Below are 23,354 nucleotides of genomic sequence, written 5' to 3'. Positions count from 1 at the left end.
TACATACATACATACATACATACATACATACATACATACATACATACGCCTGGGGCTCGGTAGTTAAGAGCTCTTTCAGGGGACCCAGGTTCAATTTCTAGCACCCTCATGGTGGCTCACAACTGTCTATAACTCCAGTCCAGCAGGATCCAGTGCCCTCTGCTGGCCGCTGCAGGCAATGCATGCACATGGCGCACAGACATACATGCAGGCAGCAGCAATATGTAACACTATTAAGAAGCTGCCTTGTCGGGGCTGCCATGGGCTCTGCTAGCCAGCTCACCTGCGCAGAGCTCTGCCTCTGCTGGGGTGAGGATGCCCACATTTCCCTGTTACCAGGCTCTCAGCTCAGCACTTTATGCACCTCAGCAGTGACTGACCCACTGTCCCCAAGCATGAACGATACCAGCAAGGCCTACAGGAGCATTATTCTATTCCAAGAAACTTCCTCTACGCTTGTCCTTAAGGCCTCCACATCTTAAGCATATGACTTCGGCCTCCCCAGCCCTGTGGTGACCAGGCCAGATCCGTGTCCTTTCTTGCTCCTCACAGCCACTTCCTGTTCACTCTTCTTAGTCACCTTCTTGTTTCAAAGTCTCCACATGCTAGGGCCTTGTCTCCCAGCGTCAGGTCCTCTGCCACTCCGTGTCACCGCTGGACCTTCTTCCTGGTTGCTTCCTCATGGATGGAGGACAGAAATTCTGCTTCTGACTTCATCACCCTCAGGAACCACCGGGTTCGCATGGGGTTCCCACTGGAACTGTAGTGCCAGCAACACAAATTTGTTACCGAGGTGTGGGGAGGGTGTGGCCAGGCTGAGCCCCAGAGCCAGCTTGCTCTCCTGGATTCTTGTTCTCCTGCCCTCACCAAGTGACTGCATGCAAGACCCCAGCTTAGCAGGAGTCAGAGAGACAGCCTGGCAGTCCACGTGTGCTGTGACCGCCGATCACATAGTATCCGACCTTCTGGAAGATGTGTAAGAAGGGGCCCTCGCTCTGCCGTGTGGACCTGCTCTCACCTCAGGCCCTGCTATGCTGCTGTCTGTCCACCTATGGCATTAAGTAACTTTCAGTAAATCTCTTACCTCTAAAGAAGACAGTCTGACTCCGTATCCCCACTGAGCCCTATACTAGCTCTTTTTTTTTCTGTTGCCGTGATTAAACACCATGACTAAGGCAACTTATGGAAGAGTTTATTTGGGGTCATGGGTCCAGAGGGTTAGGGTCCATGGTGGTGGTTGTACGTGACAGCAGCCACAGGCATGGTGACGGGAGCGGCGACTGAGAGCTCCCATCTAGTACAAGCACAAAGCCAAGAGAACAAGCTGGAAACGGCCAAGTCTTTAACGCAAAAGGCTCGGCAAGCCTTCCTCCAGTTGCACACCTCCACCGTACCCCCTAAGCCTCCCCAAACAGAACCAACTGGGGACTGGGTGTCCAAATGCGCTACGGGGTCATCTCTCTCAAACACCACGGCCCCGAGCCTGTCATCTGTCTAATCACTAGCTCAAATTCCACCTGCCCTCCTGACACCCAGAAGCGCTGACCCTGGCACATTCTTCCTGGGCTCTGCTGGCACCCCGGGCTTAGGTGACACCTTGCCAGGTCCTCCTACAAAGGCCCACTCTACCGCTCATCCCCAGTACCTGTACTAGCAAGCCAGCCAGGGAAGAAAAAATTGAAGACAAAACAAAACAAAATAAAAAAGAAAACCTCAGCTAACCAGCCCCATGGAACTTCACCTTAAATGCATTTAAAATCACAAGCGAGGAACGCCGTTTCCTCCCCACTGAGGCTCCACAGCCCTTGCTGTTCCCATTCGCCAATGCCTGTCCTTCTAGACGCTCAGAGCTCATTTTCCCCAGGGCTTACCCCTTGTCTAAGGCTTTCTTCAGGCTCAGGGTTTTCTCCCTGGTTCAGGTTCTAGCCAGCCCTCTCAGCCTTCCATGCTGCCTGGGCCATGCACATCCATTCAGGTGGCTTCCTGAGTCTCCTCACACTGGAGGGGAGAGCCTCTCTGCCTCCCTGCGGCCGCTCACTCCATCTGGCTGTCTCCCAGCAATTTCAAACTCAACAGTTCTCCCAGGTAGTTCTTCCCATTCTTCATCTTTCTACCCTTAAAATCCGTTCCTCCGGCTGACAAGATATCTTGGCAGGAAAAGTCACGTGCTGCCAAGCCTGACACCTGAGTTCAAGTCCTGGGAACCACGCGGGGGAAGGAGAAAACCTGCTTCTGAAAGCTGTTCTGTGAGTTCGCAAGTATGCACTCACAGGCACACACAAATTAAATAAGCAAATGTATAAATAGTGTCCTAGTTAGCTTTAACTGGCAACTTAACACAGCCTAGCGTCCCCAGGAAGGGAGTCACAGTTGAGGGATTGATCAGATTAGGCTGGCCTTGGGCATGCCTGCAAAGGCCAGCTGGCATTGTTAATTGGTGTAGGAGGGCCGAGCCCATCGTGGGTGGCTCCGCTCCCTGGGTAGTTGGTCTGGGGTGTCAGAAGAAAGCATGCTGATCTTAAGCCCAGGAATCACCAAGCAGTGTTCTCCACGGTTTCTGCTGGACTTCCGAGGAGGAAAGCCAAGAGTGAGTTCTGTGCTTCCAGGCTGAATGCAAGTGGGCCTGCCTTCAAGGCTGCGTTCTGGAGTTCCTCTCGCGACTTCCCTCAGTGAAGTAAGCCACAGGAGCCCTTTCTTCCTTCCCCTGAGCTACTTGTAGTCAGGGTGTTTTACACAACAGGGGAAGGAAGGTAGACTAGATGCACCCCTCTGCCTACCCCACCCCCACAGTAGCAATTCAAGCCCCCGTGAGTGCGGACGTCAGACATCAAGCCAGCCTGGGCGCCATTCCAGAGCCTCTTGTCTCCAGCTCTACTGGCTAGTTCCCCTTACTCTGTCTCCAAAGAGCCTTTCCCATCACCCCTTTCTTCCACGTTCTCTGCCACAACCAGCCCCAGCTGCCAGACCCGTCATGGCACCTCAGGCCCTCTTTAAGCCTCTAGTGTGTGTGTGTCCAAGTGGCCAAGGAGGCAGAAGAGGGTGTTGGATCCCCTGGATTTAGAGTTATGAGTGGTTATGAGAAGCCTGAGGTGAGTTCCAGGAACTGAACTCTAGCCCTGTGCAAGAGCAGTGAGCACTCTTAGCTGCTGAGCCATCCCAGGCTTTTCAAAACAAGGGACATCATAGTTTCTATCTTTTGAAGCTTGATTCCTGTGCCCACCTCTCACTTAGTGGCACATCCTGGACATTTCCCAGGGCAGTAGGTAGGGGTGTAAATTCCTCTTTCTTGTTAGTAGCTGTTACGCTAAACATTGGCTCTTTTATAATTTATACAAGTATTTCAGGTTATACCTGTATAATTTACACAGTATTTCTGGATTATTGCATTGTTGTAACACACACACACACACACACACACACACACACACACACACATCACTTTCTTGCACACAGCCTCAGCACATAGGATTTATATCTTTGCCTGTTGTATCCATTTTCCCATACGTGTGTGTGTGTGTGTGTGTGTGTGTGTGTGATCACACATTTGTGTACAGGTTCACATGCATGTGCGTGTCCCTGCATACAGAGGTCCTACGTGGGCTTCAGGTGTCTTCCTCAGTTGCTCTTCATCTTATTTACTGAAAACAGGGCCTCTCAGCTGAGTCCAGAGCTCACCGATTGGGCCAGTGTGCTAACCTAGCATGCTCTGGAGGGTGCCCTGCCTCCACCTTCTGATCACGAGGATTTCAGACTGGCTGCTTGGCATATTGTGTGGGTTCTGGGGATCCGAACTCCCGTCCTCATGCTTGTGAGGTCAGCGCTTTGTCCACCTCCCCTTCCCACACCCTTAGCTTTAGATAAGCTAGTGTTTTGTTTGAGTTTTCCCCGGGAGCTGCCACGTTGGGTGTGGCTTTATATGTTTATTAATCATATTCTCCTCCTTTCCGGTGAATTACTTCATGTTCTGCTGATTTTAAAAAGTCAGGTGTGATGGTGCATACTGCAATCCTAGCTCTGGAGGTGGAGGCCGGAGGGTCAGAAGTTCAAGAATGCTGTTATTAGTTAGTTTGAGGCCAACCTGAGGCACTTGAAATCCTCTCAAAAAGCTCCAAATGAAAAAAAAAATAAGAAAATAGAGTTAAAAATTGAGTCATTGGCCTCCCAGACGGGTCTTTCATATCACAGATGTCATTTGGCAGAAGGTTAGAGTTTTTCGGCGTTTGTTTCAGTCTTTCACAACTCCCCCTGCTCTTCCTTTCACCGACTTCTCCAGCTGCGCAATTTCAGTCTGACCTTTCTTGGCGTGTTTGATTTTCTGGTTCGTCCATCGCTGCTTTCTGTTGGGCGCTCCTGTGTGAAATAGTGTGGAAGTTAAATTATCATCTTCCTCTCTGAGCTTCAGCTTTGTAAGTGAACCCTCGCTTTCCTTGTCAGCCTCTTTCCTTAATGGCCAAGTTCACAGCCTGTGCTAGTCCAAGCAGAACGTGTGCGAGACAGTGCCAGACTGTAAGTGACTGTTCGTTCATTTGTTCCTCTCTCTCCCTGTGTATGTGTGCTGTGTGTATTCATGTGGACACATGCCATGGAGTAGGAGAACATGCAAGTATCTTTTATTTTTAAATGATATTTATTAATTATTATATTTAAAGATTTTATTTATACATGTTTGTGGGTGTGTGTCACATGTGTGCAGGCCTCCTAAGAGGCCAGAAGAGGATAGTGGATTCCCTGGAGCTGGGAGCTGAACTCTGGAAGAGCAGAAAATGCTTTTCTCTCTCTTCTCCCCCAATATCCTTTTCTTCTTCCAGATCTCTGTAGGGTTAGCCAAAAATGCTCATTCTTGCCTGAACTAGTCTTTAAAATTTTTTCTTTATTATAAAAGTGTGTATGTGGGGTGTGTGTGTGTGTGTGTGTGTGTGTGTGCGCGTGTGTGTGCGTGCATGCGCGTGCGTGTGTGCGTGCGCACACGCAGTGCCAGGTGTGAGTGTGTGGAGAACAACTTGAAGGTATTGTCCATCCTCTGTTGCATCAGGGGGTAGACCTCAGGTTGCCAGCTTGGATGGCGAGTGCTTTTTCCCACCACGCCACCTCACCAGCCTCTGGACCAGTCTTTATGGTGACGGCCGTAAACGCTGACTGTGTAACTCATGTGCCCACCGTGTGTTTACCAGCATGTCCTTGGCTTTCTGTGGTCAAGAACCCTCTCTCCTCCCATCTTTATTTAGTTCTTATTATAGGTATGGGTTTGTGGGTTCTAGTCTTTCTTTGTGTGTGTAGGGGTCATGGGTACCGTGACAGGTGTCCGCTTCTGGAGACAGACTCTCTCTGAACCATGTAGACTGGACTACCTGGCCATCGAGGCCCGAGATCCACCTGTCAGCCTCCCTAGCCCTGGGATGATAAGCATGCATCTCCACAACTGGCTTTTCCTGGGTTGCTGAGGATCAGCTCCTCCTGTCTGCAGGGCAAGCACTTTACTGAATCAGCCCTAGCCTCTTAATTTTCCAACCATGTGTTTTAGTGAGCTTTTCTTTGCTGTGACAAAGAACTTGACAAAAATCCATTTTTTTTTTTTAAAAATGGGGGTAGGCTGTTAAGATGACTCAGTGGTTAAGAACACTGACTTTTTGTTTTTTTGTTGTTGTTGTTTTGTTTTTTTCTCTTTTTCTCTCCATCTTCTGAGGTCTATCCTGTTTGCCTTTCTGAATGAGAGACAGGAGCATACCACAGAGGGCCTCTGAAAGACTTTACAGAGCAGGGTATTAAAGCAGATGCTGAGACTCAGCCAAACTTTGGGCAGAGTGCAGGGAATCTTATGAAAAAAGGGGGAGATAGAAAGACCTGAGGGAATAGGAGCTCCACAAGGAGAGCAACAAAACCAAAAAATTTGGGCCCAGGGGTCTTTTCTGAGACTGATACACCAATCAAGGTAAACAGGGAACAGTTTCTTATCTTCAGAGCCAGGCCAGGAGGTGGGTGTGTCAAGAGTGATGCAGTGACAGACACTTGGCTGCCACCAGAGTCCTAGGTCCTTTCCTGGCCCTAGCGAGCCCACTGCGGCTGTGGCCTGGGTTGGAAACCTCAGCTTTGGTTACTTCTGATTTGCACTTAAACAACAGCAACAAAAAAACGACATCTCCTGGCTGGAGAGGTGATGGAGAGGTTAGAACATGGCTTCCCAGCACCCACCGTGGGCGCCTCACAAATGCCTGTAACTCCAGCTGAGGGGGATCTGATGCCCCTGGCCTCTGTGGGCACCAGCGCTCGCTCGAGAGCACACACTCCCACATAATTTACAAAATCCAGCCTCAGAGTCCCTCTGCAGCTGGGTTAGCTCGCTCTTCTTATCTCTGGGTGCCTCCACACAAAGCTTACGGGGAGCAGGGGATCAAACCCAGCAGGCCGGCCAGGCGCTCCAAGGCCTGAGCCACGCCCCCACCCCAGGTTGTTGTCTTCAGTGATTATTTGGCGAATATTTCCTACATAGAAATCGACGTTATTTAAAATGAAAACAAACAAAAGACACAAACAGAAAGCAGGAGTAAACGGTGCTGGGGAGACTGCGTGTTTGGGGGTTTCCGCTCAAGCACAAGGACCTGAGCGCAGATCGCCAGAGCTCGGCGGAAAGCCAGGCCGAGAGCAACCCCGGCACTGGGAGGATCCTGACGCTCACTTCCGTTTCATCGGAGAAACCCTGTCTCAAAATATAAAGAGGACTGGGGAGATGGCTTCCCACCAGGCTTGTCTACCAGAGTTCAGTTCTGGAACCCGCACGGTAGAAGGGAGAGTGGCTCCCAATCCTTCGTCTCCCTTCCACACATGTTTGCTGGCGTGGGTGCACACACGTTCACACACAAGCACAAAAAGTTAACTACCAAATAAAGAATGTAAAAGTAGAGGTGGCAAACGACTGAGGAAAGAAAACCCGCGTCCACGTCTACCTCTCACCTTCATGCACGTACTCGTGTGTCTGGGCACACCCCACACTAAAACCTACGTGCAACGCATGCGCACACGCCGAGGATGGAGTGCACACTTCGGTGTCTGCACGTTTGAAAGCACCCTGCCCCCGCCTCGGACACGTGTCGGCTCCTTTTCATCCCGCTCTCCGAAACAAGGCTGAGGAGCTGTGGTCCCCCTGGCTCAACTCTGCAGGAGAGGGAGGCTGAAAAGGAGGCCAGAGGCGGTCTCAAGTTCCTGAATCACAGCCTTGTGGGGCGCCTGCACCCCAGTCCATCTATTTCTAGCCCCGCTCAGGTGTGCTTAATTATCTAGCTAATTGCTTAGCTCACTGTTTTAAAAGTGCTTAATTAGCACAGGGGGAGTAGGGCGGATGCCTGGGGTGGGCAGATACCGGGAGAAGTGCAAAGAAATGAGCAGATCTATGTAGGACCTTGACTTTGAGCAGTCTACGGCCAATCGTGGAGCTAACACCAATGCTAAAGGCCCCCAAATCGTTGAGAAAAGGATGAATTAGGTTCAGTCTGCCTGATTTCAAAAACAGATAAAGTCCATAAAAAAAAGTTGGCAAAACAAGACATATGACCTCAAGGGCTTTGAACACAAGACTTTGAACACACATACTTAAGCGGAGGTATGCAGTTAACAGTGAATGCCAGGCCAGGTGTGATGACCACGCCTCAGCACTCAGGAGGGAGAATCCTCACTTCCAGGCCAGCTTCAGTGACACAGTGAAACCGTGTCAAAAAGAAAAAAGAAAACAAAAACCAAACACTGCTCCAACAACAACAAAAAACAGTCCCCACAAAGAACACAGCTACGAAGCCAGCTCTCTGCAAGGGTGAAGACCAGACTTCAGGTCCCCGGAAGCCATGTAAAAAGCTGGCAGCCCACATCTCTGACTGACTCTTGGGTGGTGATGCAGACGGGGCTCCCTTCAACTTCCTGCTCACCAGCTTCATACAGTGAGACCCTCTCTCAGAAGATAAGGTGGGTGGCCGGGTGTGGGGACACAGCCTTTAATCCCAGAACTTGGGTGGCCGTGATGGTTTGAATGGGAAATGGTCTCCATTGGCTCAGGCAGTAAATGCTTAGTGTCCGGTTGGGGAGGCTTAGGAGGTGTGGCCTTGCTAGAGGAAGTGTGTCACTGGAGGTGGGCTTTGAGACTTCAAAGACTTGTGCCTTTTCTACTTCGCTTTCTCTGCTTTTTCCTGTGGGTCAAGAAGTTATGTCCCAGCCTCTGTGCCTGCTGCTCTCTGCTCTGCTTCCCTGCCATGAAGAAACCGTGAGCCAAATGAATCCTTCCTTCCATAAACCGCCCTGCTCGTGGCGTTTTATCACAGCACTAGGGAAGCAGCTGAGACAGACGAAGAGGCACGTGGACCTCAGTGAGTCAGAGGCCAGCCTGGTCCACATGATGATTCCAGGCCAGTCAGGGCTGCAAGAGAGTACCTGTCTCAAAAATGGAAATGTAATTTTTAAAGAGGTCGAGGAGCCACCAAGATGGCTTGGCCTTAAGAGCACTCAGTGCTCTTCCAGAGGACGCGCTCAGTTCCCAGTACCTATGTGAGAACTGCCTGTAACTCCAGCTCTAGGGGCTCTCTTCTGCCTATGAGGGCACCCACATATTTGTGGTATAAACAACATAGACACATACATGTAACTAAAAGTGGACAGTGACAAAAATACCTGATGTCAACCTCTAGCCTCCACATACATACTATACATCCATGCTATACGTATGTACACATATACACACACTATACAATGATATATATATGTATACATGCTATACATTCATATGTACACACATATACTACACATACATACACATATACTGTTATACACAAAACATACACTATACATATTGTACATACACATATTCAGTATGCATACACATATACACACATACACATACATGCATGCGCCCAAACATGTATACAAACACTATACACGAATAAACACATGAACACACACATACTTGCACATACACGCATACTATACATTTATGCACACAGACATATACACAGCCACACATGCACACTGTACATACACGCATAGACACATACATCCATGCACACACAGACACACAGACACACTATACACAGAAACATGTTAGACACACATATGCACACACAGCCGCACATACCCTGTATACACATACCCCACATATACACTATACATACAGACATACACTCACTCTATACACACGCGAGCGCGCGCGCGCGCGCACACACACACACACACACACACACACAGTGTTTAGGAATTCTGAGTGACAATTTTCAGGTCTACCTGACTTGAATTTTTTTTTTTTTATCTTAAATTTGAGACATGGTCTTATGTATCCCAGGCTAGCCTTGAAGGCTGTATATAGCTGGAGATGGCCTTGGACTTATGATCATTTTTCCTGTGCCCTCTTGAGTGCTGGGGTTAAAGGCCACTACTCCTGTTTCGTCCATCTGGTCTTTCAATAGTGTCATTTTTTCCTCAGATGCTGTTTTTGCTTCTGTGAACGCTGATCAGGCCTTGTTTGTATAAACCCCAGTCTGAGAAGTCCTCTCGGGGCTGTGTGCTGACTTCCCTTCACTTGCTCTCTGGGATTGCAGGCTGGAACGGTGGGTGTGTGCTGCCCCCCGTGGTGAGCCGTGCCAAGCTGTGCCTCCTTCACAAAGAGGCCCCTTGGCTCTCTGGGTCTCCGGCTACAGCATGCATTACCTGTTAATTGCTTGGCCTGGGAGGAAGAAAACTGCCCGTGTCAGGACCCATCAAGGAGCCTCTTGGTTGTCGTTAGAATGTTATTTCCTCTAACCTAGTCAATAAAAAGTTTTTTTAAATTTGTTTTATGCATATGGGTGTTTTGCCTGCCTGTGCATCTGGTACCATGTGCCTGCCTGGCACCTGTGGAGGCCAGGAGGGCATCGGATTCCCTGGGACCGGAGTTGCAGACAGTTCTGGGCCCCTGTGCTGGTGCTGGGAATCAACCCTGGACCTCTGGAAGAGCAGCCAGTGCTTTTAACTGCTGAGCCATCTCACTGGTCCAGTCCTGTCCCATGTCCCCACCCAACCCCTCACATGCCTCTCCCCACCCCCGCTTCGTGAGACAGGTTGTTGCTGTAGCTGTGGATGGCCTGGAGTTCACTTTGTGCTCAAGGCTGGCCTCAAACTCAGGAGAGTCCTGAGGTAAAGGCATGCGGCACCAGGCCTGACTCTTCCAATGGATTCTTTTGTTATTTTGTATGTGAAGGGTGTGCCCGTGCAGTGGCACGTGTGTGGACGTCAGAATACAACCTTCGGGAATAGGTTTCCGCTCAACTGGGTGGGTCCTGCGGGCTGAACTCAGGTTGTCTTACGTGGTGACAAATGTCTCTATCTGCTGAACCATGTCACCAGTCCTCCACTGTGTTTTTGAAGATGGTTCCTTGAGAGTCTTGGTTTCTCCACGGAGAAGTTACCTCAGTTCTAACTCTTCCTTGCTTACTCATGGTGTGTGTGCATGCAGGTGCATGAGCGTGTGTGTGTGTGTGTGTGTGTGTGTGTGTGTGTGTCTTAGAGGTGGGGAGTAGAGGGACATGAGTCAAGAGAGAAGTGAGAATACAGAGCTGGATATTGAGGCCCCCAAACTGTCCCCCGATAGCTCTTTTTGGAACTTGACCGGTTTGCTTCACCTTCCAGAAGCCCCGTGGTGATTATTGTTGCTTTAAAATGTGTGTGTGCGTGATTCAGAGGTGGGAGACTGGGCGGGGGCATGCACGTGGAGGTCAGAGACAGCCTTGAGTGTCACTCTTCAGGTGCCTTCTGCTTCTAGGCAGGGTCTCTTGTGGGTCTGGAACTTCACATGGTTGGCCAGACTCTCAGGCCACTGAGCCCAGACATCCGCCTGTCACTCCCTTTCCAGTGCTGGGACTGCAAGGGCCTCTGCCTGAGTGCCAGGCTTACAGGTGCGAGCTTCAGGCCTGGCTCTTTTCACGTGGGGTTCAGAGCTTGAACTTAGGTTCTCGTGTAAGCGCTTCGCCGACTGAGGCGTCCTCGGCTTCGGGCGTACTGACTTTTATAAGGTGACTGCCCCTTGCCGCCCTTCCTCGGGGTGCAGGCTTGGGATAGCCACTCCTGTTTCTCCTCTCTCAGCTTTGTACTATTCTGGCCTCCTTTGGGTAAGTGACTTCAGAGTTATCAGACTGTCATGGGTCTTCCTCAAGAGGCCCTTCTCTGCTGGAATGGGTTAGGTGTTTCCTAAGTGCGAGGGCTGGAGAAATGGCTTGATGCTAAGAGCACTGATGACCACCTCCAACTCCCGCCCGCTGGCCTCTGAGGGCGCTATGCCCGTGTGGGCACACACAGGCATATATACTCACACATGCACATACCTTAAAAATCAAATGTTTGATGTGTAGGCATGTCATGTGTTGTTTGATTTCAACTGGATAGAGTGAACGCATGCCATCTCTGAGTTCTTGTCTCTGTCACCTGCAGCTCCCCATCTGGGCCATCTGTCCACGTGTCACCGCCTCAGACCAGCAGGATGGCTGCCAACAAGGGCAAGAGCCAGGGCTCCCTGGCCCTCCACAAGGTCATCATGGTCGGCAGCGGAGGGGTGGGCAAGTCAGCGCTGACGCTTCAGTTCATGTATGACGAGGTAAGAGATGCCAGCGCACCCTACCCAAGGGACCGTGCCCACTGTGGCATCGTGTGTGCCCGCTCCAGCGGTGTTCTGTGTCCATATCCCTGTGCGGTTTTTGAATAGCTTCAGGGGAGGGAGTCTCAGCAGAAGATCCCCCCGTTGCTGATACGGTATGATTTTAGCTGTAGTAGGAGTGGAAGGATTTTCTCCCCACGCTGCATTTCCACTTTATGTGTACTCTCCTTGAGCTAGGAGCAAAGCAAGAGAGAGGCCTCTTCTAGGTGCTGTAACTTATTTTTTTTTTATTATTTTAAGTTCTATGCATATGGAAAAATGTGTATGTGGGGGGGAGGGTGCGTGTGGAGTGCACAACAGTGCAGTTACCTGCAGAGGCCAGAAGAGGGAGCTGGATACCCTGGAGTTGTAGGCAGTTGGAATTGCCCAGTGTTCTGGGAACCAAGCTTCTGGCATCTCCAAGAGCAGCAGGTACTTGTCACCACTGGGCCATCTCTCCAGCTCCAACATTTTTTTTAAAGACAGAATCTCAAGTAGCCCAGGCTGGCCGGAAACTCACTCTGTAGCCAAAGATGACCTTGAACTTCTGATCCTCCTCTGCCTCCCCTTGCTGGAATTATAAATCTTGCCTGGTTTATGAGGCTCTGGGGATGGAGCTCCAGGCTCTGTGTGTCACTCTGCCAACGTAGGTACTCTCCAGCTTCAAGCGTTTGTGTCTTGAATGACTTGAAGGGACCAAGTATGGAAGTTGAGTTCAGCAAGAGGAAGTTGGGTCATTGGAAGTGAGTCCTTAAAGAGATGTTAGAATCCCAGGCCCTTTCTGGTTTGTTTGTTTGTTTGTTTGTTTGTTTTCCAGCTTCCTGGTTGCTGGGAGGTTTCTGCTGTGTGCTGTCACCGCCATACTTTGCCTCACCTGGTGGCTTAAGAACTGTGGGTGAAAGTTCTGAAACCATGGGTCAAAATGAACCTTTTCATGAATTTTATTAACTCTGTGGTGTGTGTGTGTGTGTGGGGGGGGGGGGTGTATGTGGAGGCCTAGAAGACAACCTTGCTGGGTTTTCTTTGGTACCTGTCTACCTTGGCTTTTGAGACGGGGTCTCATTGTCCTGGTGCTCTCGAGGCTAGGCTGACTGGCTAGTGAACACCTGGGAACACTTCATTCCATCTCCCCTGCCCTGACTTCACATGCACACAGCCACACCAGCTTTCTGTGTGGGGTCCGGGACTTGAACTCAGTTTCTTGTGGTTGTAAGGCAAGCACTTTACCAAACAAGCCATCCCCAGCCCCAGTCCTTCCTAACAGTAACGTTGGCCACCAGCTTTTAGCCTGGAGTTTAGGGGGAGCTAAATCACAGCAGAGGCATGGCTGTGGAGAGCAGCGGGGAGGATTCCTGTAGTTCTGGCAATCCATACATTGTGCCAAAACTGAGATCAAGAATCCTCTTCCAGTCTAAGAGCGGTTCTCATCATGGCTGCAGATAAGGGAGAGATGGGCTAGCCCTGGATGTTTTATGCTTTTTAAAAAGAGTTAACTGTGTATGTGTGCATGCCACAGCACCCTGAAGTCAGAGGGCAGCAGGGAGGGGCTGCTTTTCTCTCTCCGCCACATGAGGCCTGGATTCAAACTCAAGTTTTCGGGCTTCGAGACAATCACCCACAGCTATCCTGCTGGTCCAAAATTCACTCTTTAATCATGTACGATTCATGCAGGTGTGGTCGCCTACACCTGTAATTCTAGCACTCAAGAGGCTGAGGCACAGTCTCTGTAGATTGCTCAGGCTAGCCCTAAAGCTTGCAGTCCTTCTGCCTCACCTCTGGAGCGCTGGGCCCGGCTGAGCCAGCTCAGTGGGTGGCATTCACCATGTGAGCATGGGGACCTGAGTGGGAACCCCTGGAGTCCCGGTAAAAGCTGGGTGTAGGAGCATCTGTAGCTCCAGGACGTCTGTGGAAAGATCGGAGGTGCAGGCAGGACACTCCCCAGAAGCTCCTGGGCTGGCCAGCCCAGCAGGAGTGCAGTGGCAAGCAAAAGGAAGACACCCTGCCTTACAAACGTGGTGGGAGATGAAGGCCTGAGGTTAGCCTCTGACCTCCACGAATGTGCTTTAGCACATGCTCCCCACACATACACACGCTCACACACACACATAAACACACACTAACTGTAATTTAAAAAATAATTTAAAGGAGAGTGCATTTTAACAAAATATTTTTCTAAATTCTCATGAATTAGTTAATTTTTCTGTATGGCTTCTGTCTGTCTATCATCTATCTAATCTATCTGTCTATCTATCTGTCTATCTATATCTATCTATCTATCTATCTATCTATCTATCTATCTATCTATCTATCTATCTATCTATGTTTTTTAAGACAGGGTTTGTTTGTGGAGCAACTGGCTGTTCTGGACACCCTTTCTAGACCAGGCTGGCCTTGAACTCACAGAGATCTGCCTGCCTATGCCTCCCGAGTGCTGGGACTAAAGATGTGTGCCACCATACCTGGCTCTGTGTGGCTTTATTACCAAATACACATTTGGGGGAGGCTAATCTGCTTCTTCTTTTTTCTTCTTTTTGGTAGCGTTTGATTTGTTTCGTCTTTGGGGGACACATATGTAGGAATCAGCAGTGCAGTATTTTGTTGAGTAGCCAGCTATTTGCTGAGCATTTGGGTGGGCCTTCATCTTTTATGATGCCATTTGGTGCCACAGTGACTCCCTCGATTTTTGGGGCTATTGTGTTTCTGGAGATTAGATTCCTAGGAGCTGGATGTGGGGAGGGTCAGAGGATAACATTTCTCATTGTATTGGATGGTCACAGGTCTCTCTGTGGGATGGTCCCGTCCCCTGTCCCGACGGGGAGCAAAAATGCTCTGTCTCAGGGTGGCACTTTCTCCCTTTCTCTACCTCCCCGTTCCCTCTTCTTGCCCTCCTCCTTCCTTCTCTCTCCTTCCTTCCTTCTGCACTAGTGAGGGGATCGTGTCTCCTTGCTTTTGTTTTGGGGACTCTCTGTCGGATGTTCGCGCCTCCCCTCCGGTGTGTGTTAAGAGGAGAGCCCTGTGCCCGTGGGGCCCGCGCTTGCTCTGTTCAGCGCCTGCATTTGTGCTGTGTCGTGCCTCTGATGGTTTCATTCTTGGGAAGTCTAATTTATCAATTTTTTTTTTTTTTACATGGCTTCTAGACTTTGAGTCATAGTTAAAAAGGCCTCCTCTACTTCAAGGTAATAAGGGTCTCGCCGAGTCTGCTTTCAGTGCTCGACCGGATTTGTTTGTTAATTCACATGTCTGTGAGCATGTTCATTATGCAGATGACGTGTGCACATGTGTGTGCCTGAAAGTGTGCCTGTGGCGGTCAGAGAACACCCCAGGTAAGTGTTCCTCAGCCGTGGCCCACTTCGTTTTTGAGACAAGGTCTCTTATTGGCCCCAGCTCAGAGTAGGCTGGGCCGGCTGGGCAGTGAGCCCTGGTGTCACCGGTCTTTCTGTCCCAGCACCGGCGTTATATGCACGCACTGCTGCCATGTCTGGCTTTTGTTTAAGGTTTGTTTTTCTTATTTGTAATTACATGTGCCCACGTATAACTGTGTGCGTGTGTGCCTGTGGGTGCATGGGCTCATGCATGCTGTGTGCGTTGGATTCGCCTGCGCCTGGAGCTACACATAGTCGGGTCCTCTAGGAGAGCAGTATGTGTTCTTAACTGCTGAGCGGTCTCTCCAGCCTCTGGCCTTTTTGTTGTTGTTTTCAAATGCGTGATGTGGGGATTGAACTCAGGTACTCAGGCTTTCTGGTCAGCACTTTACCCATTAAACCATCCCCCAGGCCCTCAGTTGGTTTTATTCTACATTCTGGTTCCTCTTGCCAAATTCCTTTGGGCTGATTTTTATACTTCTGCTCATTATTTTTTTAAAGATTTATTTATTTATGTATATGGTGTCCTGCCTGCATGTTTGCCTACATGCCAGAAGGCACCAAGCATCATTATAGCTGGTTATGAGCCACCATGTGGGTGCTGGGAATTGAACTCAGGACCTTTGGAAGAGCAGCCAGTGCTCTTAATCTCTTCTGTTCATTGTTATCACAGGCCTTTTCATTTTTTGTAAGATAATTTTATGCTGTATTGACTAAGAGTTCTGCTTAGTGCTTGGTTTCCTGTCTGTAAAATGGGGCTCTCTGCCTCTGTTGTTGAAAGCCTTAAAGAAAAAAAAAATAGCAGAACTTAGAGGTATCAAGAAAGGAAGGGTTCCCAAGCATAGTGGGGCGTGCCTGTTATTCTAGCATTTAGAAGGCAGAGATGGGAGGCTCAGAAGTTCAAGACTAGCCTGAACTACATAGTGTAACTCTGTCACAGGAAGGAAGGGAGGGAGGGAGGGAAAGAGGAAGGATCGTTAGTATCCCCGATGTCTTCTCCAGTGCCTTAATTCAGCAAACACAAAGTCGATGGTAAAGCACTCAGATGGAGAATCAGGGCCGACTGTACTCCTTCATTGTGTTTTCCCAGTTTGTGGAAGACTATGAGCCCACCAAAGCCGACAGTTACAGAAAGAAAGTGGTTCTGGACGGAGAAGAGGTCCAGATAGACATTCTGGACACAGCCGGCCAGGAGGACTACGCCGCCATCCGAGACAACTACTTCCGAAGCGGAGAGGGCTTTCTGCTCGTGTTCTCCATTACGGAGCATGAGTCGTTCACCGCCACGGCCGAGTTCAGGTGCGAGAGCTGGGCTCCAGACCCTCCTGCCGAGGGGCCAGGCTTCGAAATGTGGGGTTCAGTACAGTGGCGGTGCTGAGGGAGAGCTTTGCCTTGAACTTTGCCACAGGGCTTTCTGACCCGTGGTCTACTTGGGTCCGCCATTGCTTCTATCTCCTTGTGCATCCTCTGCCTCCTGAGCGGTGACTAAAGGCGTGTGTCACCACACCTGGAAGGCAGTGTTTTGTATTAAGAACCTGAGAGTCTAACAGTGAAAAAGGAAAACCACACTTTGCGGTTTCCCCCTAATCCTTTTTTATTTTTAGTTTTATGTATTTTGTATGTATGGGTGTTTTGTCTGCATATGTATCTGTGTGCCTGCTGCCAGTGGAAGCCAGGAGTGGGCATCAGATCCCCTGGGACTACAGTTACAGACAGCTGTGAGCTGCCATGTAGATGCAGGGAATTGAACCTGGGTTCTCACGAAGAACAGCCACAGTTCTTGACCACTGAGCCATCTCTCCAACCACTGTGTGAACAAGCCATAGGCCAACCTTAACTGTCTTCACTGTCTACCTCATTTTTTGAGACAGTGTATCAAAGAGTGGGGTTGCCTGGTGAGCAAGCCCCCAGGACCATGTGTCTCCACCTCACAAGTGCTGAGGACACAGGTTTGCTATCACCTCTCACATCTGACTTTTTAATGTGGTTCTTGGGAACAGTCTTTTTTAAATATTTATTTTTCTTTTATGCGCATTGGTGTTTCGCCTTAGTGTATGTCTGTGTGATTCCCCTGGAACTAGCATTAACAGACAGTTGTGAGCTGCCAAGTGCTTGCTGGGAATTTAACTTGGGTCTTCTAGAAGAGCGGCCAGTGCTCTTAGCTGCTGAGCCATCCCTTCAGCCCTGGGAACAAACTAATACCTCAGCCCTCTTCCCAGTTTCCTTTCTCCATCCTTTAAGAATGTCTTTCTATGTTAGTATTTGTGTGGGGTGGAGTGCGTGCACATGTCTATCTGTGCTACAGAGAATGTGTGGGGGTTGGGGAGGACTTGGGGAAGTCTCTCTTCTACCATGTGGGTCCCAGGGATTGAACTCAGGTAGTCAGGCTTGGTGCCAGGCTTCCTTCCTGGCTGAGTCATCTCCACAGCTCCCAGCCTCCATGCTTTAACAAGCTCTTTCTTCTGTTGAAGTCAGATGACCAACCGAAGGGAGTCAGCTAAACATTTCCCAAGATAAGGAAGGCAGCCCCGGGGAGGTGTCAGGGCTGAACTCAGCCCTTGTGGTAGAGGAGGCAAGTGATAAGGTAGGGCCGCTAGCCGTGCTTGTGGCCTCAGACCTCCAGAGCTGAAGGTCCTGACTTTCTACAGCTGCAATGTGTGTGTGGAGAGGACCGATAGGCAGAGGAGGACAGTGGGAGTGTGTCAGGAAGCGTTTATGTGGGTAGCACTCTTGTGATCACAGTCTGATTTTGATGCAGTCCTGAGGATGAAACAGGAAACATTTTCTCCCTTGTCCCTGTATTGGAGTTATTAAAAATGTTTGTGAGCTATCGCTTTGCGTTTGATGGTGTTTTTTTTTTCTTTGTTTAGTCTTTTTATCTATTTATTTATTTGTTTGTTTGTTTGTTTATTTTTGAGGCAGTGTCTCATGTAGCCTCGGTTAGCTTTTAACTTACATCATGTAGCCAAGATGACCATGAAGTTCTGGTCTTCCTGTCTCCACTGAGTGCTGGGATGGCTGTCATGGCCACTTTGCCTGTCTGTAGAGTGCTGGAGGTGGAGCCTGGGGTTCTGCATGCAAGGCTCATACCCTGCCAACTGGGCCATAGCCCTGGTCCCTTTTAGTTTGTTTTCATCCCTGAGATTCAAAGAGGGTTCCTTTTCTTCCCTCTCCAACCCCCGCCTCCACCTTTTTCGTTTCCCCCATAAACCGGGAGCCCTGTCAAGATGCAGGCTCCTGGCTTCCTGTGTGGATGTCTCCTGTAGGAGTGTGGGGCAGAGAACTTTGCAGGTGGAGGGAGACCAGGGGATCATGATGCCAGTAGAGACCCATTTTGAAATACTCCTCAAATGGGATGATTCCTCTCATTCTTTAGCCAAGCTGTTTGGATTCGCTGTAAGCACTGAGGCACACTACCAGCTGCTTGCACGGCTGACTTCTTGGCTGGCTTTAGAATAAAAACCAAGCAACCTTATCTATTTGTGTGTGCGCGCTGGCACGGGCGCCATAACGTTCATGTAGAGGTCAGAGGGCATCTTGCAGGAGTCATTTTTCACCACTCACCGTGAAATCAAACTCAAGTCTGGAGGGCAGCCCCTGCAGCCCCTGAGCCATCTCAACGGCGCCTCCCCTCTCCTTTAGCTTTCTTAACCTCGCTTTCTTGACACATCACCCACAGGGAACAGATCCTCCGAGTCAAGGCCGAGGAGGATAAAATCCCGCTGCTGGTCGTGGGCAACAAGTCTGACCTGGAGGAGCGGAGGCAGGTGCCCGGGGATGAGGCCCGAGGCAAAGCGGAGGAGTGGGGTGTGCAGTACGTGGAGACGTCAGCGAAGACCCGGGCCAATGTGGACAAGGTAGCACGAGTTCCTGGGTCTTGGAAACTGGCTTTCGCCGGCTTCAGACACAGCCATCTTAACGTGGCTTTCTGTTTTGACTGTGTCTGTGTGAATGTCTGTGTCTGTGTGTGTGTCTAGTAGGGTTTTGCACATGTGAGTGGAGGTGCTCACAGAGGCCAGAAGAGGTCGTAGGACCCCCTGGAATTGAAGGCGTGGGTAGTTGTGAACTGTCTGGTGTGGGTACTGGGAACTGAATTCAGGTCCTCTGCAAGAATGGTACTCTCCCCTAACCACTGAGCCACCTCTCCAGCTGCCACCACCACCGAGTCTCTTCTTCCTCTTCCTCCTCCTTCTTCTCCCCCTCTTCTCTCACCTCCTCTACCTCCTCCTCCTCATTTTTCTTTTTGACAGGGTCTCATAACACCTGCAGTCTGGTTTCAGGTTTAATTATATAGCCAGGGATAGCCTTGAACTTTTTGTCCTCTTGCCTCCATCTTCCAGGGGCTGGTATCACACGTTTGTGTCATTTTCTGCTGTTCTTTCTTTCTCTTTTTCTTCCCTTTTTGTCTTTTTAATAAAGTCTTACACAGGCTGGCCTAGACTCCCTGTGTAGCTGAGGAGGCCGCTGAACTGCTCTTCCAGCTTTCACCCCTCCAGCTTCCAGTGCTGGAAGGACAGGCATGCACCCCACACCCCGGCAGTGCCAGGGATGGAGCCTGGGCTTTCCCCAAGCACAAGGCCACTTCGACTTTTTCTTCTGCACTAGCGTTCAGGGTGTTACCGCACAGCTGAAGTAAGCACCTCACAGCTTACTTCTCTCTGTTTTCACAGGCCACAGCGTGGGCTCTTACGTCACATCCTGGGCTTGCGAAATCAGTGCAGAGCCACACAGGCAGAAGGGCCGTCTGCACCCGGTTATGCTGGGTCACAGATCTGTCTACCTCTTCTTCATCTCCGTCACAGGGTGACCCAGGCTCATGCTGTAGGGTGTCATTCCCTTGATTTGCACCGTACCAGGAAATGCTGTGTGGCTAGCTGGGGGAAGGCTTGGTGCTCTGGGGGACATCAGGAGGGTTTGGCTGTAAGTGGGAGTCAGGGCCTGCAACACACCTCTGCGTAGCCCGGGCACAGCGGGAATCGTCCCGTCATCCGTCGGTTTGGGTTGCTTTGGGTATCTTATTTCTTTATTGTTAGAATTACATTTATTTTTGCGTGTGTGTGTGTGTGTGTGTGTGTGTGCACACACCTGTACACGCACATGCCCCCCCACACATGTGAAGGTCAGAGGAGAACCTATGAGATTTTTGCTTTTGTCGTGTAGATCCCAGGGGATTGAATTCAGGTTGTCAGGCTTGGCAGTAAGTACCTTTCCCACTGAGCCATTTCCCTGGCTGGGTCTGTCTGTCTGTCTATTATCTTGAGCTAGGGTCTCATGGAGTCCAGACTGACCTCCAGCTCTCCACATAACACATGCTGGAATGACAGGTGCCGTGCATCACACCCGACTGCCAGGCTGCCAGGGTGGAACTCAGGGCTTCGAGTATGCCAGATGCCATGCGCACTCCACCAGCTGCCATGCCCAGCATCTGCCTTTTGTTCACATTGTTATCTGAACTCTCGTTTCGCTCCTGTTTTTACACATCTGTTTCTTCTCTTCCTATCAGTTTCCCAGCCGAGGGAGATGCAGGGGCTGTCCAGGTGTTGCCTTCATCTTGAAACAAGGTCTCCCAGTGCAGTTCTGGCTGGCCCTGGCCTCCCACAGCTGGCCTATGCCTTATCTTTTAAAAACCAGGAGGGCTGTCTGGTCCTGGTAGCACAGGCCTTTGATCTCAGTACTCAGAAGGCAGAGGCAGGCAGAGTTCAAGGCCAGCCGGGCCAACAAAGGAATCCTTGTCTAAACAATGACAACAAAACAGAACGACTTCGTCAGCATGAAAATTGCTCTTGAGGGGGTGGGAGTCAACTCTCTGGGATATTATGGGGGGGGGCGTTGCACATTATCATCTCTGCCCCCTCTCTCTGGACAAGCTTTGACCTGCAGGCAAGGCTCAGCAGGGACTTGTACCGAGCAGCGACTTGTGACGGTAGTGAGTTTTCTTCAGTATATGCTTTCCTCCAGAAAGGCTGTGGAGAAGCTCGGCCCAGGAGCAGAGTAGGCAGCATTTTCAGTGGAATGATCCCACAATTCTTTCCATCCTGCCTTTTATCACAGGATCAAACACAAGTCTGTCAATTTGGACTCATGGCTGTGCTAGCAAAAAGGGTGTGGAGGCCAGCCTGAGACACTTGGGGTTCCCTTCCCTGCGCCTGGGGGTCATGGTAAGCTAGCCTGTAGATCAGTATGTAGCTGAGGAGGACTTGGAACTTCAGATCCTCCTGCCCCTGCCTCCTGAGTGCTAGGGTTACAGGTGTGCACCATCATGCCTGGTTTGTGCAGCGCTGGGGTGCCATCCAGGGTCTCGTACATGCTAGGCAAATGCGCCGCCAACTGAGCCACACCCCCAGCTCGCACACTTGCTTCTCCCCTTGATTTGTCTCTGAGATCAGCTCAGAGCTGGTGGAGATAAAAAAAGCCTGTGTTCCTTGTCAAGCTTCCAGTTTCTGTGGAAAATCTCCAGTGTGTCTTTGTAGGGAGTATGTTTTGTCTGCTAGGTTGTAATCAGACCTTTGGTGATTGTTGGTAGCAGAGGGCAAAACCCAAAACCTCACTGGCAGATGATAAGGCCTGTCTAGATAACACCCAGCCGCTCATCTTTCTTGATAAAATTCATCTTGGCAATGGGGTTGGGGAGAACGGGTGGAGTGGGGGTGGGGCTGGGTGTAGGTGAGGACTAAGGCTGTGACTTCTCTTTGCCTCTTCTCCCTAGCTCTCAAGTTCAGGAACCTGCCTTCCTCTTTCCCAGATTTGCCACTGGTGGCTTTTAAAGTGAACTTGAGGAGGGGCTGTCACTCATAGTGGCATTTAACCCTTGTAGTCAAATGAGGCATTTTGGGATTAGACAGAGCAGAGACTCATCCTTTTCTTCTTTCCTTTTTTCATGTGTGTGTGTGTGCGCGTGTGCGCGTGCGCATACATGTCCATTCCGTCACATGTGGAAGTTATGGGAATCAGTTCCCTCCTTTTACCATGTGGGTGTTAAGTATTGAATTCAGGTCATCGGGCTGAGTGGCAAGGGACTGCCTGCCCATTAGCTTTTCTGGAAACGGGAAGAATAGACTCACAGGCCACACTAGAACTGTGCTTGAAAAAGCATATTTTACTTTTATTATGTTATTAGGAAAAGATCTGGCAGGCTCATCCTGTGAGTGTTGGAAGCTGTGTGGAATGGCAGAGCTCTTCTTTTTGGGAGAAACGGAGAGGGGGGTGTTTCATTAAATCCGGTTCTTACTGATGTAGATGCCTTCTTACTTACTGATTGTTGATGCTTTGTTTTTAATGGAACAGGCTCATGAAAGTAGTCTTGGGGGCTGGGATGGACTCAGTTGATGGAACTCTTGCCTTGGGACCACCACCAGTGTCCCCTATCCCAGCCCCAGGGTGTATGGGAGGACCAGGAGTGCCTGGCCATGCACAGCCAATGGGAGGCCAGCTTGAGCTACAGGAGAGCCTGTCTAAAAAGAAAAAATGAATGAATGTACGTTTGTACTCTGCCACAGGAGCTACGTGCGTTCCTGCCAATTGAGCTGCTGGTTGGTGACTAAGTGGCTTCCCTCCTTACTCTTCTCTCCCTTCTCCCCGCTGCCAGGTGTTCTTTGATCTCATGAGAGAAATCCGATCGAAAAAGATGTCAGAAAACAAGGACAAGAATGGCAGGAAAAGCAACAAGAGCAAGAAGAGTTTCAAAGAGCGGTGCTGCTTGCTGTGAGCAGGACGTGGGCGCAGAGCAGGGTGGGCCACGCTGCAGCGTGAGGCTGGAGGTGGCCTCCAGCCCGGCTTCCTGCTCCCGCAGCTGCATTCACTGTCACTTCTTTAAATGGGACAGTATCTGTGCGTCGGTGGCTGGCAAAGAAAAGATGCCTTTGTCTGTGTACTGGATCTCTTAATTTTGGCAGGAGCTCAGAGAGTCTACCCCACCCCCACCCTTCCCGAACCATGGCCACCACCAGCTCTAGGGACAGAGTTCTGGGGATCAGAAAAAGTATTGTCACAGCCTCTTATGTCCCCTAGTTTTAGGACATGACCATCTTTTGTTTGAAACTCAAAATGTTCCATTTTAGCTGGGAATGATGGTGCACACCTGTAGTCCCAGGACTCTAGAGGGTAAGACAGGGAGGGTAGCCTGAGCTCAAGACCAGCTTGGGCTACCTAGTGAGACTCTGGCTCTAAAAGAAAAAAAAAATTACTGTCTTATTTTCTTAGATTTTAGAAGAGGGTCTCCAGCAAGACCCCTTGTCGGTTCTTATCAGTTTAGAAGTACACAGAAAAAAACCTAAGCTCCGATAATACTGAAAACAAAAGATCTCTTTCTTTCTTTCTTTCTTTCTTTCTTTCTTTCTTTCTTTCTTTCTTTCTTTCTT

At 50.0% G+C, this 23,354-nt stretch overlaps 1 protein-coding gene across 1 annotated transcript in view; it reads left to right on the top strand.

Annotated features, from left to right (window-relative positions):
- The window catches only part of Ralb (RAS like proto-oncogene B), a 31,672-nt gene extending 8,324 nt beyond the window's left edge, over nucleotides 1-23,348 (top strand). The window contains exons 2-5 of the mRNA XM_055601578.1: nucleotides 11,434-11,596; nucleotides 16,088-16,296; nucleotides 18,677-18,854; nucleotides 22,583-23,348. Coding sequence (XP_055457553.1) covers nucleotides 11,483-11,596; nucleotides 16,088-16,296; nucleotides 18,677-18,854; nucleotides 22,583-22,702 — 621 coding nt within the window. The 5' untranslated portion in view covers nucleotides 11,434-11,482 and the 3' untranslated portion in view covers nucleotides 22,703-23,348. The remainder of the gene's footprint in view (nucleotides 1-11,433; nucleotides 11,597-16,087; nucleotides 16,297-18,676; nucleotides 18,855-22,582) is intronic.
- The last annotated feature ends 6 nt before the right edge of the window (nucleotides 23,349-23,354 follow it).

Source organism: Psammomys obesus, unplaced genomic scaffold, assembly GCF_907164565.1.
Source record: "Psammomys obesus unplaced genomic scaffold, mPsaObe1.curated_primary_1811, whole genome shotgun sequence".
Taxonomy (NCBI): Eukaryota; Metazoa; Chordata; class Mammalia; order Rodentia; family Muridae; genus Psammomys; species Psammomys obesus.
Note: the sequence above shows the minus strand (reverse complement) of the source record. Positions and strands in the feature narration are given on the sequence as shown.